General features: G+C 42.7%; 1 protein-coding gene across 4 annotated transcripts in view; it reads left to right on the top strand.

The window, feature by feature from the left end:
• Window positions 1–16,499, top strand: part of cdk11b (cyclin-dependent kinase 11B) — a 376,069-nt gene that overhangs the window by 347,699 nt on the left and 11,871 nt on the right. For 2 of the 4 annotated variants that reach the window (XM_052562907.1, XM_052562905.1), the window contains exons 1-6: window positions 7,941–8,082; window positions 8,354–8,484; window positions 8,953–9,068; window positions 11,511–11,641; window positions 11,979–12,126; window positions 15,757–15,896. In XM_052562907.1, coding sequence (XP_052418867.1) covers window positions 8,374–8,484; window positions 8,953–9,068; window positions 11,511–11,641; window positions 11,979–12,126; window positions 15,757–15,896 — 646 coding nt within the window. In that variant the 5' untranslated portion in view covers window positions 7,941–8,082; window positions 8,354–8,373. Of the gene's footprint in view, window positions 1–7,940; window positions 8,083–8,350; window positions 8,485–8,952; window positions 9,069–11,510; window positions 11,642–11,978; window positions 12,127–15,756; window positions 15,897–16,499 lie in introns of those variants that run through there. The other 2 variants (XM_052562906.1, XM_052562908.1) reach the window with 2 other exon arrangements.

The following is a 16,499-nucleotide window of genomic DNA, read 5'->3' as shown; positions in this document are numbered from 1 at the left end:
TTTGTATGTGTTAGCAAAAAATATAAAATATAAATAATAGTAATATTAACACTATTTTTTTGCTTCTCAAATATGACAGAAGAGCAAAAACAGGCTCATCAGATTTGTCAAATAACTGTGAAAGAATGAATATTGTTTTCTCTAATAATTCAACAAAAAGCAAAGCACCGTTGGCTTCGGGCGTCCCGAGTTCGAATCCCATTTGCGGACCTCTATCTCACCCACTTACAGTCCCATCTAAAGCATTAAATGCCAAAAATAAATCTTCAAATGTCAATAAAGATTTCTTTATATTTCATGTAGAGCTGGGTAGATTACTCACAAATTGTAGTCCATTACTGATTCCAAACTACACAATAGCATTTTTAGTTGGTATTATAATCCATTTCATTATACATTTTAGATGAATGAATTTAACAATGATGAAATTAAGGACATGGCTGAAAAGTTTAGCACTGAAGTTAAAACAACTGCAGCATACAGCCCATGGAGTAATGGCTTTTAGAAAGGCACAATCAGACCCTCACTGAAATTTTACTAAAGGTGAAGAGGGACAACAACTGTGACTGGAAGACAGCCTTAGATTGGGCACTAATGGTAAAGAACTCTCTGGACAATGTCCATAGTTATAGTCCCTACCTATTATTCTAACTAACACCAGCCAGGGCTGTGCTGGCTGATGAGTATGCTTTAGCCCACAAACTACCAAGCTTCGATAAACATGCGTCACCATTTAGATCCAGTCCTCTGACTTGTGTCTATTGCAAGAAACGGGGACATGTATTGGCTGACTGTTATAAGTTAAAGCGAAGAAATCAAACTTCTCCCTCTTCTCTGCCCTGTGCGTCGACGATTTCCCCAAAGATATTAATAAGTCTAAATTGGTCGGGGACCAAGTAAATAGTAGCCCGTCTTTTGCGCCGTTTACGGATGGCACTGTTGCATTACCTGGAGAGCCCAACGAGCGGGTGCATATTAAAATATTACGCGAACCTGGTGCCTCTCAAAGTTTTCTGTTGAAAGAGATTTTGCCTTTCAGCGACAATTCGTATACAGGAGACAGTGTTCTCGTTAGAGGATTCGAAATGGGGTTTGTAAACGTACCTTTACACAAGGTGTCCCTTTCATCCAGTTTAGTTACTGGTAATGTAATCATGGGCGTGCGCCCCTCTCTTCCAGTGGAAGGGGTCTCGATGTTGCTTGGAAATGACCTGGGTTGTGGAAATGTTTTCCCATGGCCGGTGGTGTCTCCTGTCTCTTCAGGTGTTGATTGTTTATCCACAGAGTATCCTGAAGTTTTTTCATCTAGTATAGTTACCCGCGCGATGGCACAGCGTGCGAAACTCGACGATGGAAAAGAGGACGTCGTTGACCTTGGTGACACTTTTATTGCCCATCCTTCGCCGCCCGGCCATATAAAGCTGCCTTGCATTTCTCCCTTAGCCGTGAGTAAATCAGCTCTGAGTCGCAAGCAACTTATACAGGAGCAAAAGAATGATCCTTCCCTTACATCATTGTTCTCGGAGGTTATGTCCGAAAAGGATATTGAAATTACTCCAAATGGTTACTTTTTGCAAGATGGTGTTTTAATGCGCAAGTGGCGGCCTTAACCGCTCCAGCGAAATATGTTTGGCATGTTGTCAGTCAAATTGTCGTCCCAGCCGCTTATAGGGAAGAGGTTTTGGCTTTAGCACATGATCATCATTTCGCGGGGCATTTGGGTGTCAATAAAACCGCGGACCGGGTTATGCGGCATTTTTATTGGCCGGGAGTAAAGCGGGACATCGCAAGATACTGTAAAACGTGCCATCTGTGCCAAGTTGTGGGGAAACCCAATCAAATTATCCCGCCGGCTCCCTTACAGCCAATCCCAGTCTCTTCAGAACCTTTTGAAAGGGTAATACTGGACTGCATGGGCCCCTTACCTCGCACAAATTCTGGGAACCAGTATCTGCTCACCATAATGTGTAGCTTAACGCGCTTTCCCGAGGCTGTTCCGTTGCGAAAAATAACCGCTCCTGTTATCATAAAGGCCCTGCTAAATTTCTTTCCACGTTCGGCCTCCCAAAAGTAGTTCAGACTGATCAAGGCACAAACTTTCTATCTAAGGTGTTTAGGCAGGTCATGCAACAGCTCTCAATCACGCATGTCACCTCGAGTTGTTGTCATCCTCAGTCCCAAGGGGCACTCGAAAGGTTTCACCAAACCCTCAAAACCATGTTGAAAACGTACTGCCATGAGTTCGAGCGTGATTGGGACGAGGGGGTCCCGCTGGCTCTCTTTGCTATACGTGAAGTGGTCCAGGAGAGCTTAGGATTTAGCCCGGCGGAGCTTGTTTTTGGTCACACTGTACGTGGTCCTTTGAAGGTGTTAAAGCTGCGGTAGGAAACTTTTGACGCTCTAGCGGTTAATAAACAGAACTGCTTGCGTCTTGCGGAAGAACATCGTAGCCGGAACTACTTCTCTCTGTTTATGTCTATGAAGAATCACAAAGGTACTGGGTTACTCCGCCGCGGTATCCCCGAAGCAATCTAAAATAGTCCGAATATAAACACTTATTATAGGTGCACCCTAGTGATTCAGGACAAGCCAAAAACACGGTTTGGAAAATGGATTCATGGTGTACTCGCTTATTATATACATTTTTCTACATTTTGAACACAAACAAAGTTACGGACCGCAGCTCTGATTGGTTGTTTTTTACCGGGAGCGATGGAGTTTCTGCAAATGGCAATAGGACACTGGGAGGAGCCAGAGGAGCTTGATTTATACACAGATTATCTGTCTCATATTCTACTGTCAGGACATAATGACAGGTTTAACAAATATGTGAAAAAAATGTTCCCTACAGCACCTTTAAAGGAGGCCTGGTTGACTGAAGCTATGAATTATCACGACCTAGCTGATTACGTGTCCAAAATTAGTTTTAGGCTTCAACGAGCTTGCCAACTAGCTAAGGAGAATCTTGGGATGTCTCAGAGGAGAATGAAAAAAAGGTACGATGGAAAAGCTGTCTCTCGTCGGTTCAGACCAGGTGATCAGGTAATGGTTTTATTGGCTGTGCTGGGTTCTGCTTTACAAGCACGCTATGCCGGTCCATATTGTGTGGAACGTACAGTAGGCAATTTAAACTTCATAATTGCCACCCCTGATCGCAGGAAAAAGTCCAGGTTGTGTCATGCTAACATGTTAAAACCCTACCGCATACGACAGCCACAACTGCATTCTACTCCCAATATGGCTTCTGACGCTGCTCAAGGCGGCAACATGAAACTGGCGCTGTCCGTTCAGCCTAGTGCTGGAGTTGCCACTCATCCTCAACCCCTAGCCTCTGTTGTTTCTGACTTACCTTCGGATGTTCCTGGCCCCTCTATGGAGGTGATTGAAGGGAGACTTAAAAATTCGGTGATTCTTAAAGATTTGCCTTTGTTTCTATCTCACCTTTCTGAATCTGAAAGTGCCGAGCTGGTTGCGTTAATTAAATCACATGAAAGCTTGTTTACTGACGTTCCCCATGGTACAACTGCCATTGTACACCATATCGAAGTTGACTGTACTAAGCTGATTAAACAACACCCGTATAGGGCAAATCCAATGAAGCGTCAGGTTCTTCAGCAAGAGGTCAAATTTATGCTGGAGAACAATATTGCTGAACCCAGCTCCAGTCCATGGAGTTCCCCGTGCATATTGGTCCCTAAGTCAGACGGTACATTCAGGTTTTGTACTGACTTTAGGCGAGTTAATGAAGTGACTAAGCCTGATAGTTTCCCCTTTCCACGCATGGATGATTGTGTCGATCGCCTTGGTCTCGCCAATCATGTTAGTAAGCTAGACCTGTTGAAAGGCTACTGGCAAGTTCCTTTAACGGAGCGGGCTAAAGAGATCTCTGCCTTCGTTATGCCAGACCACTTCTTACAATATGCACGTATGCCCTTCGGCCTTCATAACTCTGCCGCCACGTTCCAGCGTTTAGTGAACAATGTTCTTGATGGACTTTCCAATTGCGAGGCCTATTTAGATGACTTAATTGTGTATAGCGCCACCTGGCGGGAACACTTAAAACATTTGTCTGATGTTTTCGACTGCTTGGCAAGTGCTAACTTAACGGTCAATCTGGCGAAGTGCGTGTTTGGCCAGGCCTCGGTTGTTTACCTGGGAAAAGTAGTTGGACGTGGGCAGGTTCGCCCTGTCCACTCAAAGGTCGAGGCTATTTTGAATTTTCCATCCCCAGCTTCCCGAAAAGATTTGCATCGTTTTTTAGGTATGGTTGGCTACTATAGGTCCTTTTGCAAAAAAATTTCAACAGTAGCTGCCCCGCTTACTGATCAGCTGAGCACAAAGCGCAACTTCATGTGGATGGATACCTGCCAGGCTGCGTTTGACTCTGTCAAGGCACTGCTAACTACTGAGCCGGTGTTGCTCGCTCCACATTTCAGCCTGCCTTTCCCTGTCACCGTGGATGCAAGTGATGTAGGTGCTGGGGCAGTTTTGTCTCAGCAGGGTAGTGATAGTTTAGATCATCCGGTGGCTTTCTTTTCGCTCAAGTTCAATCATTATCAACGCGCTTACTCAACCATCGAAAAAGAAGCGCTTGCACTGGTGCTGGCGCTACAACACTTTGAAGTATATGTGGGGGGCGCAGCTACTGTAACAGTATTTACTGATCACAACCCGTTAACATTTTTGAATAGAATGTGCAATAACAACCAACGTTGGAGCCTTGTTCTTCAAAGCTACAACATCAATATTAAACATATTCGGGGACGAGAAAATGTGGTTGCCGATGCTTTATCCCGAGGTTAGTGTCACTGAATTGTGAATAAAGTGTCGGGTATTTCTGTTAGTATTTGTCTCTTGACCTATAGAATAACTTGCTGTCTCCAACATTTAGGATAAATACTTTTAGTTGCACATTTAGTTTTGCAAATTCTGTATCTCTTAAGTGGAATAATGTAACATCCTTTGTCTTTGCCCGCCACTTTATTTCTTAAGGATGGGGGTGTTACGTGGCCTTGAGGTTTCCCCTGGGATTGTCTGATGCTGTGTTTTTCTCCTGCCATTTCACCGTCTCTAATTGTGTGCAGGTGTCCCTGATTGTGTGCTGACGAAGCAGATTGGACCTGCTATTAAAAGACGCCCGTTACATCAGGACAACAGCTCATTCCCTCTGGCACCTTGGCACGTGACATTGCTGTTTCGTTGGGCATAGATGTTTACCGTCTAAAATACGGGGCAACTACTTATACAGCTCTGCTGTTCTGTTTTCCTCTTTTTTCTATTTGTTTTGGCAAATTTTTGACAGCCTTGTGAAAAGAGACGCTGGACTTCGATTTCATTTGTTTTTGCACTTTAGAGCAGGATATAACAGTGCAGCAGGAAGCTTGCGGAAGACTCACATATATTTTCCTTTCCTTCGAGGAGGTAGGGTAGTTTTGTATATATTTATAAGAGAAGGTAATCTGACAGGGCTATATTTTTTTGGGTTTTGTCACCACTGATTGAAGTCAAGCTGATTGCTGTATAAACCTGTTGTTTGAATCAGAAAATAAATATGTTTACATTTTGTTTTAACTCTGACTCCTGGGCTTTCTTATGTTGCTTACCCATCTTTATATTTAGCTAAATGGGTTCGTAATAGCCACCAAAGAGCAGCGAGCTAACTGCCTGACAAAAAAAGGTGCATCTGCACTTGGCTTTCTGAAAGCTCTCAGCACAGGTGTTTGCCAACTTAAAGACTGAAATTATTGAACAATGATTTTCTTATGTTTTGTCGATGTTTAGTCATTCAAACTAAATCTCTGTTAACTAGTTATGCATAAAAAAGAAGAGAAAAGAGGGTAGATTGTTAAGATATATTTTATCTTCTGTGCATGTGTGAAGAGCACCAGTTTTGAGGTTAACGTGTTTTTTATTTTTTTTATTTGGTTCAGTCTTGTATACGGCGCTGCTGTGGTTGAACGTGTTTGAGCAGTAAAGAGTGTTATTGCTAAGAACAGTTGTGGTTATTGAGTCAACAATTAGAGAAGATGGGGCGTCAGCTGGACTCTGGATCTCCCAACCCAGTGCTCGGTGTGTCATTGCAGATTTAAATCTGTGCACGTCCCGCAGAGCAGTTCAAAACTGCGGTCGGAGTATGAGCTTAGCGGTTGTGGGTTATTAATCGGTAACAGCAATGTGACCTGCGGACAAAAGAGGGAGAGGCATTCAAAGTCTCTCTCCCCAGAAAGCCGGCAGCTAGGCCTCATCACCCGAGCGGATTGAATTTCAGGACCTCAGGGTGGGGGTTATTCTGACTATAACCCTTTCCGCCCTGCTCCACCACAACAGCTGGGAAACGCTGGCCCTCAGTCAAAGCTCGTTTTCTTGGAACCGAAAGTCTTTCACAGACACAACAGCCACCCCTCAGGGAAACAAAAAGGCGGATGACCTGAGATGTCAGTTTGGCATCAACAAGGGTTTGGAGACAACACTCAGGGTTTTCTCTGTCCCAGTTGAGACAGATTAGAACGCAAGGGCACGTTTTTTATATTATCTCAAATGGAGGGTGTTTGAGGGATGGTACGCAGATAGAAACATTGTTCCTTTCTTGTGTTCAGTTTCAGAAGTGCTGTAAGTCCTACAGGACCTTCTTGATAAGGGCAGAGCCTTCTCTACAGTAAAGGTTTATCTGTCCGCTATCTTGGCATGTCATGTTGGTCTTAACTCGGGTACTATTGGCCAAGACCCTCTCATCTGTCGATTTATGAGAGGGGCATGTAGGCTACACCCAGTATCGAAGCCTCTGGTCCTGTCTTGGGATTTGTCTGTGGTTCTGAATGCTTTCTCAAAAGCCTCTTTCGAGCCCATTGATAACATTACCTTAAAGCAGCTCACTTATAAGACAGCTTTGTTACTTGCTCTCACTACAGCAAAAATGGTGAGTGAGCTACATGCTTTATCAGTTCACTCCTCGGCTACATGCTTTATCAGTTGTGATAACATGCTATTGTGTTTTGTTACAATAATGTGAATAAAGAGCCCCCAGTAGGACTACGAGCACACTCTACTAGAGGTATGTCTACATCCTGGGCTCTGTTTAGAGACATTTCTATTCAAGATTCACATTTTGGAGGCAGCCAACTGGTCTTCCTCGAACACATTTGCTTGTTTCTATGAACTGGATGTGACAGAACCCTCTCTGGCTCACTCACATGAACATGGAGTGGGGTATCTCCCAAACATTGCCGTCCTAGCCTGTCCTGCACAGAGAAGAGATGAAGCAGGCCTCTCTGATCGCTGCAGTGATTGGTCAGGCGTGGTGTTATTGGTGCTTCCACGATCGGTCACACCTGAGGCGTTCCCATAGTGAGATACTGAACAAATGTTAGAAGGAGAACCGGCATTATGTCAGTAACCTAACGATTTGTTGTAATTAACAACATGAAGTGCACATTATATTACATCAAGGTTTCCCAAACTGGGGTGCATAAAGCAACTACAGGGTGTTTTCAGAGTTTAATGAAAAGCTAACAATCAATTAAATTATAAAAAAATGTAAATTAAAATCATTTGGTTAAATAACGTAATTCAAATCAAATTTATATGTGTTCATCAGTTACTGATGCAATGTTGAAACCATTTATAAACCTGAAATGATTTGTGTAAATCAAATGCTTTGTAGCAACTGGACTAATGACTGATCTGTGTGTGAATAACCTCAAAACTGGAAGACTGAAGATGAAAAAGGGGAATTGGGGCAAACAATAAATTATTAATAATGTTTAGCTATTGTATGAATAATATGTAATCTATAAAAAAAATTAACTGTAGTCCGATGACGAGTATTTTCAAATTAATTTAATATAAGTACTTTTTTGGGAGAATCTGATTAGGTAATCCAGATTACTCGTAATTAGTTTCTACCCAGCTCTGTCTGCTTCAACAGCTGAATGAATAGATGTTTCTGTTCTGCACATGAGCGCCGGAAGGTGGCAGACGTTTTTTTTTTTCAAACCGGAAACCGTCTGACCTGGAAGTGATTACGCGGAAGGAAGAAGTGAATTTTTCTTCCGGTGTTGTGAAAACGCGCCGAGCACTTCACGGGTGAGTGAAAGAGTGATTATAAACAATGATTTAATAACTTCTCAGTTTCAGCGCGCGCTAGTGAGAGGTTAAATAGATGTTTGTACGCGTCGTTTCTTTTGTTTTAGTACTCAGCGTTACTTACTTACACGTGTAAACTAGATGTGATCGTCCACTGACACTCGCTCAGAACAACACCGCTACGAAACTCATTCTCGCATGTTTGTGCTGTATGACGGAGAGTGAAGCAGAAGAGGGAGATGTTAAGGAGTCGTGACTGTGTGTGTTGCAGTGGGGTGTGATTTGGAGCTGATGGGGGACGAAAAGGAAACCTGGAAAGTTAAGACATTAGACGAAATCCTACAAGAGAAGAAACGCAGACGAGAGCTGGAGGAGAAGAGTGACCCTAAACGCCCCAAGAACGTGAGATCCGACACACACACACACACCACCACCACCATCATCATCATCATCAGAGACACACACTGGCCATTGAATGGGGGGAATTTGTGATGCTTTTTTCAGGATTTATTTATGAATAAAACTTATGAACTGTGTTTATTCAAAATATAAATCTTGTCCAACAATTAAAGTCTTTACATTTGTTTTTTTATTAATTTAACACATCCTTGTTGAATAAAAGTGTTCATTTATTTCAAAAAAGAGAAAAGATACTGACCCCATCATATCATGTAAATCATCATATCATATAATGATTTCTGAAGATCATGTGACACTGAAGACTGGAGGAATGATGTGTGTACAGAGATGCATTCTATTTGAAAGTATAATAAAGCAGGAATCAGTTTGATTAATGCTGATGACATGATTGGCAGTGCTCTGTGGGAGTGAATGGGTGGTAATGTCCTCTCTAACTCTCTCTCTGTGTAGACGGATGATCGGGAATCAACACGGGACACTCCGGAGGAAGGAGAGCTACGAGACAACAGGATGGAAATAACCATCAGGAATTCCCCTTACACACGAGAAGACTCGACGGAGGACAGGTGTGTGTGTGTGTGTGTGTTAGTGTTGCATGGTGCACCGATGCTTCAAAAGTATCACGATTCTCAGAAATTAAAAACGTCACGATTCCTAGATTTGTTAGTATCGATACTTCAAATAATGACTGCGTTCCAGATTTATAAGAGATGTATTTCATGTTGGTGAGTGCACCTCACGCTTCCTGTGACTCCCTATGGACGTCTGTGTGTTTCTCCTCACGCAAGCAGCAAAACAGCACTAGAGCGAGATGCTGCATTAGTGGCTTTACTAAACCGATTCGGCTTTACTAAAATGTGTGCATAAGCGCATTAAATAGTTTAAATAAGTTGTTCAGATGAACAAAGCACAAGGTTTTCTTGCATAATTAACAGTTTAATTGTTTGGTCAGACAGTTCATATATAATATTCACATTAATTGGGGATTAAACGTGGAGTTATGTTCTGTGCTAAATATGAAAACGAGCGTATCTGCACAGCTCATATAACTGCGCTTTGTGTCTGCTGATTGCTGATGGAGATTTAAATGCTTGGCTCACTGACCATGTATTCTTATTCATTTCGGGATGTGTCAGTACATTCAACTCATGCATGAATGAGAAGATCTCTCGTTCAGTGAAGGGTGGATTCGTTCACTACATTCAACAAATCACATGCTCCGTCACATCTTGAGTAACTCTGACAGGATGAAACCGTTCACAGAGCTGTCCACGAGCTGTGCATGCGCTGATAATAGCGCCGTGCTCACGTGCTGCTGTGGAGGGAGGAACTTCAGTGAAAGAGAAATATTTGGAATATATATTTTCATATTTTATTATGTTCTTTGATAAGGTTACAATACGAAGGTTTAATTAGCAACGTATCTTCCGTGATGTCCCCGATGTGCGGGTCGGGGTGCTATTTCGATACTTTTCCTGAAAAGGGAAAATACACTCTCAAATATCATTGATGTGCTTTATTTTAAAACCGGGACAAAATTCTAATCATATAACACACAAATAAATGAACAACAGATATATTATTTGAACAAAATACGAAATATAAAAAAATCAAATAGAGCAATGACATTCAAGGTAAAGAAAGAATAAATTTAGCAGCATTATCTCAGTTATCATAAAAAACATAAGAGTAATAAATTTATCTTGATTCTGAACTTTGAATAAAAATATGAACAGCGATTATATTAAACAATGTTTCTGAATGTCAAAAGATAAATATCAATTTAGGCAATGGCATTCAAGTAAAAAAAATCTCCTATATTGTAACTTATTCTGTCAGTTGTGCAACCTTTTCTTTCAGAGGAGAAAACTCAGCCGCTGAGCGTCATCTTTTTTGTACCAATCGTGAACTGGCGGACACAGTATCACTTTTGCTCGCAGATGTGTCACTAGACTAGTCATTGACTACATGCGCCCCCCTGCCACAGTTACGCGGTCATTATGTGGGAAACACTGCAGATATATTTAGAATTAAGTTATAGTTTGACCTCTTATTATCGTTCGCACTCTTCCACTTATAAACATGGTATTAGCTTTGTGGCTAATCTAATATAGCAATGCATTAGCGGCTGTAAGTGATGTTATAGAATATTTAGAAGTGATAATGATAGGACCGTAAGCTAGAACTACCACACCGTTTTTATATACAGTGTATGAACTAAATCATTTCGCATGACGAACAACAGACTCAACGTCAAAACAGTACATCTCCGTGGCTTGGCTGATCGCTTTCTCCTGTAGTGGATTTCTGGCGCTGTTGTCAACTCTGGAGCTGCAGAGCTCCCTCTGGTGGGCAAACTATGCAACACTCATAACATGAGTAAAGCATGAGACTCTGTTTCTCATGTTTCATCGGCCGTTATAAACGCCAATGCCGATTTAAATGCAATAAACTCATATCGGCCGATAATATCGGCCGGCAGATATATCGGTCGGGCTAGAGTTATATGATTAGAATGTTGTCCTGGTTTTAAAATAAAGCACAGCAATGATATTTGAGAGTATTTTCCATTTTCAGGAAAAGTATCAAAAAAGTATCGCTTTCTCCTGTAGTGGATTTCTGGCGCTGTTGTCAACTCTGGAGCTGCAGAGCTCCCTCTAGTGGGCAAACTATGCAACACTCATAACATGAGTAAAGCATGAGACTCTGTTTCTCATGTTTCATCGGCCGTTATAAACGCCAATGCCGATTTAAATGCAATAAACTCATATCGGCCGATAATATCGGCCGGCAGATATATCGGTCGGGCTAGAGTTATATGATTAGAATGTTGTCCTGGTTTTAAAATAAAGCACAGCAATGATATTTGAGAGTATTTTCCATTTTCAGGAAAAGTATCAAAAAAGTATCGAAATCGCAGTTCTTGACTAGGTATCGAAACGATAATTTTGGTATCGTGACAACACTAGTGTGTGTCTGATCCGCTCATGCTGAATGTATCTCTGCAGAGGAGAGGAGGACGAGTCTCTGGCCATCAAACCCCCCCCACAGCAGATGACACGGAAAGACAAGTCCTACCACAGAAAAGAGGAGAAGAGGAAGGACAAGAGGAGGCGCAGGAGCCACTCTGCAGAAGGAGGTCTGACCGTACCCACACACACCTGACTCCAATCAGATAACAATCAGGCACATTCACAGCCCAAATATAAAACATCCCAGAAAATCAAACCATGGGTGCCAGTATCAATGAATCTAGGGTTTTCAGCACTGATGCTAGAAAAGATTTTCCCTGATGAAGTGTTTGTGATCTAAGCTCTGGTTCATGTGCTTGAGCTTTAGAGCCTGGGTTTGTTATTGCGAATCGTGATCTAGAGTCAGGCAGAAAGAGACTCGGTTCACTCAGGTCTGATCTATCACTACAGTTCTAGTGTGGAGTTCACCAGTGGTCATGTGTTTCTGTCTGATGATGTTTACAGCTGGGAAACACACACACATCAAAGACAAGGAGAAGGAGCGAGAAGATGAGAGAAGGAAGAGACCGTGGAGGGACGACACTAAATCTAGACTAGATTACGAACGCGAGAAACGGAGGGATCAAGCCAGAGCTCACTCCCGCCGAGAGAGGTCTCAAACACACACACACACACACACACACACACACACACTGTACTGTTAAAAGCTTAATTAGTACACAAGACACCAGCCCCCAGCACTGTGGAGAATCAACGACTGGCAGACGATCTGAACGAGTTTTACTGCAGGTTTGAAAGAACACCCATCACCTGCCCTGAACGCCTCCCCACAAAACCATTCACACCCTTCACACCTCCTGCATCCCCCCTCTCCCTCACACCTGCAATTCAGATCAGCGAGGATGCGGTGCGCCAGGTCTTCCGGAAGCAGAAAAGGAAAAAAGCGCCAGGCCCAGATTGTGTTACACCAGTCTGTCTGAAATCCTGTGCTGACCAGCTGGCCCCCATCTTCACACAGATCTTCAACAGATCGCTGGAGCTGTGCGAAGTCCCTTCATGCCTCAAACGCTCCACCATCGTCCCCATCCCAAAGAAACCCAAAATTACAGGACTAAATAGCCGCATTTCCACTGTCGGGCCAGTGCGAGCCAGGGCTTAAACCGGGCCGGGTGGGGCTCATAGCCCCGGGCCAGTAGCACGAGGCCAGAATAGCGCAGGGTTTCCACAGAGGAGCTTGAAGCACTGCTGCACGTCACTAAAACACGCCCTTTACACGCCTCTCAGAACAACTCCATGCAACCTCATTATTTCACCAACAAAGAGAAGTTATCAGAAAACTAAGAAATAAGTCACTGGAACATGTGCGATCACAAAACAAACATGATAAAAGCGGCAGTTTGTTTGCATGCTTTGTTATATATTCAAATTCAAAAGCATCGATGTTTTAACTATAGAATACATGATACATTGATCATATTGATTTAATTTATCAGGACTCAAAATTATTCACACATAAATACACTTATATCTATTTTATTTATTTATTTTTAACGCTTATGAAAATAGCCTGCTTGTTCATTCAAGTCTGTTTCTGTTTATTAGCCACAGCCGTCACATTTAGAATGAATGATAATATCTCTATTTTTGTAAGCTCCCGAACAAAAAACATTATTCGGCTATATTCTTTTATGATAGGCAACGTGAGAAAAACTCTCGAGACGAGGCTTGTGACAGAAAATATAAATTACTTAATAAATACACGACTGTGATAGAGAATAAGAAGCTGACGTCTGATTTCTTCAAGCGGTCATATTTTACCATGTTTACTATGGTAACATGGTTAGCGTGCATATCTTTTTCATCGCTTATAAATATTTCTGCCTTGTTTAGCGATTATAATCCACATTGGATCAAGTCATTTCAAACACTCTCTGCTGACTGAAAGAGAGTTTGGAGCTCGACTTATTTAAAAAAGTGTTTAATGCTGGTGTTAAAGCTGTTATCTTTCTGAAATGATCCGCAGCGCAGACTCTCTATTTTTATAAAAGCTCCCGAACACAAACCATTATTATATTTTGATGATATGCAACGGAGCTAAACTCTTGAAATTAGACGACAGATAAAATGTTACTTAATAAATACACAATTGTGATAGAGAATAAGAAGCTGGCGTCTGATTTATCCAAGCGGTCATATTTACCATGTTTACTATGGTAACGTTAATGTTTAGCGTGCATAGTCTTTTACATCGCTTATAAATATTTCTGCCTTGTTTAATGATTATAATCCACATCGGATCAAGTTATTTCAAACACTTGCTGCTAACTAAGAGTGAGTTTTAAGCTCAACTTATTTTAAAACATATTTAATGCTGGTGTTAAAGCTGTTATCTTTCTGAAATGATCCGCGCTGACGCTCTCTAGACACGGAGAAACTCCGCCTTTGTTCATAACTCCTCCTCTAGCCCCAGCTGGCCCGCTTTGGCCCAAGGATTTCGTCGGGCCCAAAAACCCTGGCCGTTGGCCCCGAGGAAGCCCCGGCGAGGCACGATCAAGCCCCGGAAGTGACAGTGGAAACGCGACTGGCCCTGGCACGCACTAGCACGCCCGGTCCTAGCTCGATAGTGGAAACACGGCTAATGACTACAGGCCTGTGGCTCTAACGTCTGTAGTCATGAAGTCATTTGAGAAACTGGTGCTGACCCACCTCAAGGACATCACTGGGCCCTTGCTGGATCCTCTTCAGTTTGCCTAAAAAGCAAACAGGTCTGTGGACGATGCAGTAAACATCGGACTGCATTATGTTCTGCAACACCTAGACAGACTGGGGACTTATGTGAGGATCCTGTTTGTGGACTTTAGTTCGGCCTTCAACACGATCATCCCAAACCTCCTCCTGCCCAAACTAAATCAGCTCTCCGTGCCCACCTCCGTCTGTCAGTGGATCAACAGCTTCCTGACAGACAGGCAGCAGCTAGTGAGGCTGGGAAAATACACATCCAGCACCCGTACAATCAGCACCGGAGCTCCCCAGGGCTGCGTTCTCTCCCCACTGCTCTTCTCCCTCTACACTAATGATTGCACATCTAAGGACCCCTCTGTCAAGCTCCTGAAGTTTGCAGACGACACCACACTCATCGGCCTCATTCAGGACGGTGATGAGTCTGCTTACAGACAGGAGGTAAAAGAGCTGGCTGTCTGGTGCAGTCTCAACAACCTGGAGCTTAACACCCTCAAAACAGTGGAGATGATCGTGGACTTCAGGAGAAACCCCCCTGTACTCCCCCCACTCACCATCATGAACAGCCCTGTGACTGCAGTGGAGTCATTCAGGTTCCTGGGCACCACCATCTCTCAGGACCTGAAGTGGGACATTCACATTGACTCCATTGTGAAAAAGGCCCAGCAGAGGTTGTACTTCCTCCGCCAGCTGAGGAAGTTTAACCTGCCACAGGAGCTGCTGAAACAGTTCTACTCCACCATCATTGAATCCATCCTCTGCACTTCAGTAACTGTCTGGTTCAGCTCAGCTTCTAAATCTGACCTCAGAAGACTACAGAGAGTAGTCCGGACTGCTGAGCGAATCATCGGTTCAACTCTCCCATCTATTCAAGAACTGTACTTATCCAGAGTGAGCAGAGGGCTGTTAAAATCACTCTGGACCCCTCACATCCAGCACACTCCCTCTTTGAACTGTGTCCATCTGGTCGATGCTACAGAGCACTGAGCACTAGAACGACCAGACACAGGACCAGTTTCTTCCCTCAGGCAATCCATCTCATGAACACTTGTAGAACACACTACACTTTATATTTCTACACATATACACTTATTTATCTAACACGCATAGTGTACACTTACATTTTGCACATAGTATACCTGCCATACATTGTCAATTTGTATATTTTCGTTCCTTACCTACCTATTTGTATTTTTTATTCCTATTGTGTTTTTTGTTCTGTCGCTGTCATTCTGTTGCACTGCGGAGCTTCTGTCACGAAAACTAATTCCTCGTATGTGTGATACCTGTTTAAAGCTCATTCTGATTCTGAATGATGTATTATACAGTCACGTCCCTCACAGCCGCTCGCACGGGTTCTGATCACGAGTCACACGCAGCACAACATTACTTCTTACACAAACCTTTGCATGTTGTGTGTGAGAGTGTGTGTGTGTATTTATGGTATATGGATTTCACATGATGGTATATTTTGGTTGTCCTGAGCCTGCTGAATGCTGTGTGATGTGCAGCGTCTGACTCCTGTGGTGATGTGAATCCGCAGGGATCGACTGGAGCAGCTGGAGCGCCAGCGGGAACGAGAGCGCAAGCTCCGAGAGCAGCAGCAGAAGGAGCAGAGAGAGCTGAAGGAGCGAGAGAGGAGAGAAGAGGAGCGCCGCAAGCAGAGAGAGCCCCGCAGAGACGGTGCGTATGCTGCACTACACACCTAACTAATCCGATCACGAGCCTCGCATGTCGGCTAGGAAAAAATACTGAAATGAACATCCCTACCGCCAAGATAAAAGTTCAGTGCAACTTCAAGAAATTATGACGGAAATCATGTTTAATATATGTGCTATTGTATAGTGTAATGTACTTCTGAAGGTAATAATAACAGTAACACAGTTAAAGAGAATTTGCACAGTTTAAACAGTAAACCTCTGATGTGCAGCACTATTTACCAACAATAGAAGAACTGTTCATGTTCACTGAATTCAATTGTTCATGTCTTACGTCTTTATTTTAGGAATGCACAATATTGGATTTTTGTCAATAGCCGATGCTGATACCGATGTATTTGCTTTTGACTGGAAGTCTCTTCTGTGCAGAAATTATTTTTTACATTTGGTTAGTTTTTAACAAAAAAGATTTGTTAGAATTAAACAATAATTAAGTTATTTTATATTGACAGTATATTGAAAGCTTTAAAAAAAAAATCATATAGTATCTTTAAAGAAAGATACAACGGCAACTTTAAAATACTTCAAGATTTAACAGTTGTAGATGGTCTAAGGCAAAATCGTTTAG

The sequence above is a fragment of the Carassius gibelio genome, chromosome B8 (assembly GCF_023724105.1).
Source record: "Carassius gibelio isolate Cgi1373 ecotype wild population from Czech Republic chromosome B8, carGib1.2-hapl.c, whole genome shotgun sequence".
Classification (NCBI taxonomy): Eukaryota; Metazoa; Chordata; class Actinopteri; order Cypriniformes; family Cyprinidae; genus Carassius; species Carassius gibelio.
This window is presented reverse-complemented; position numbering and strand designations above follow the sequence as displayed.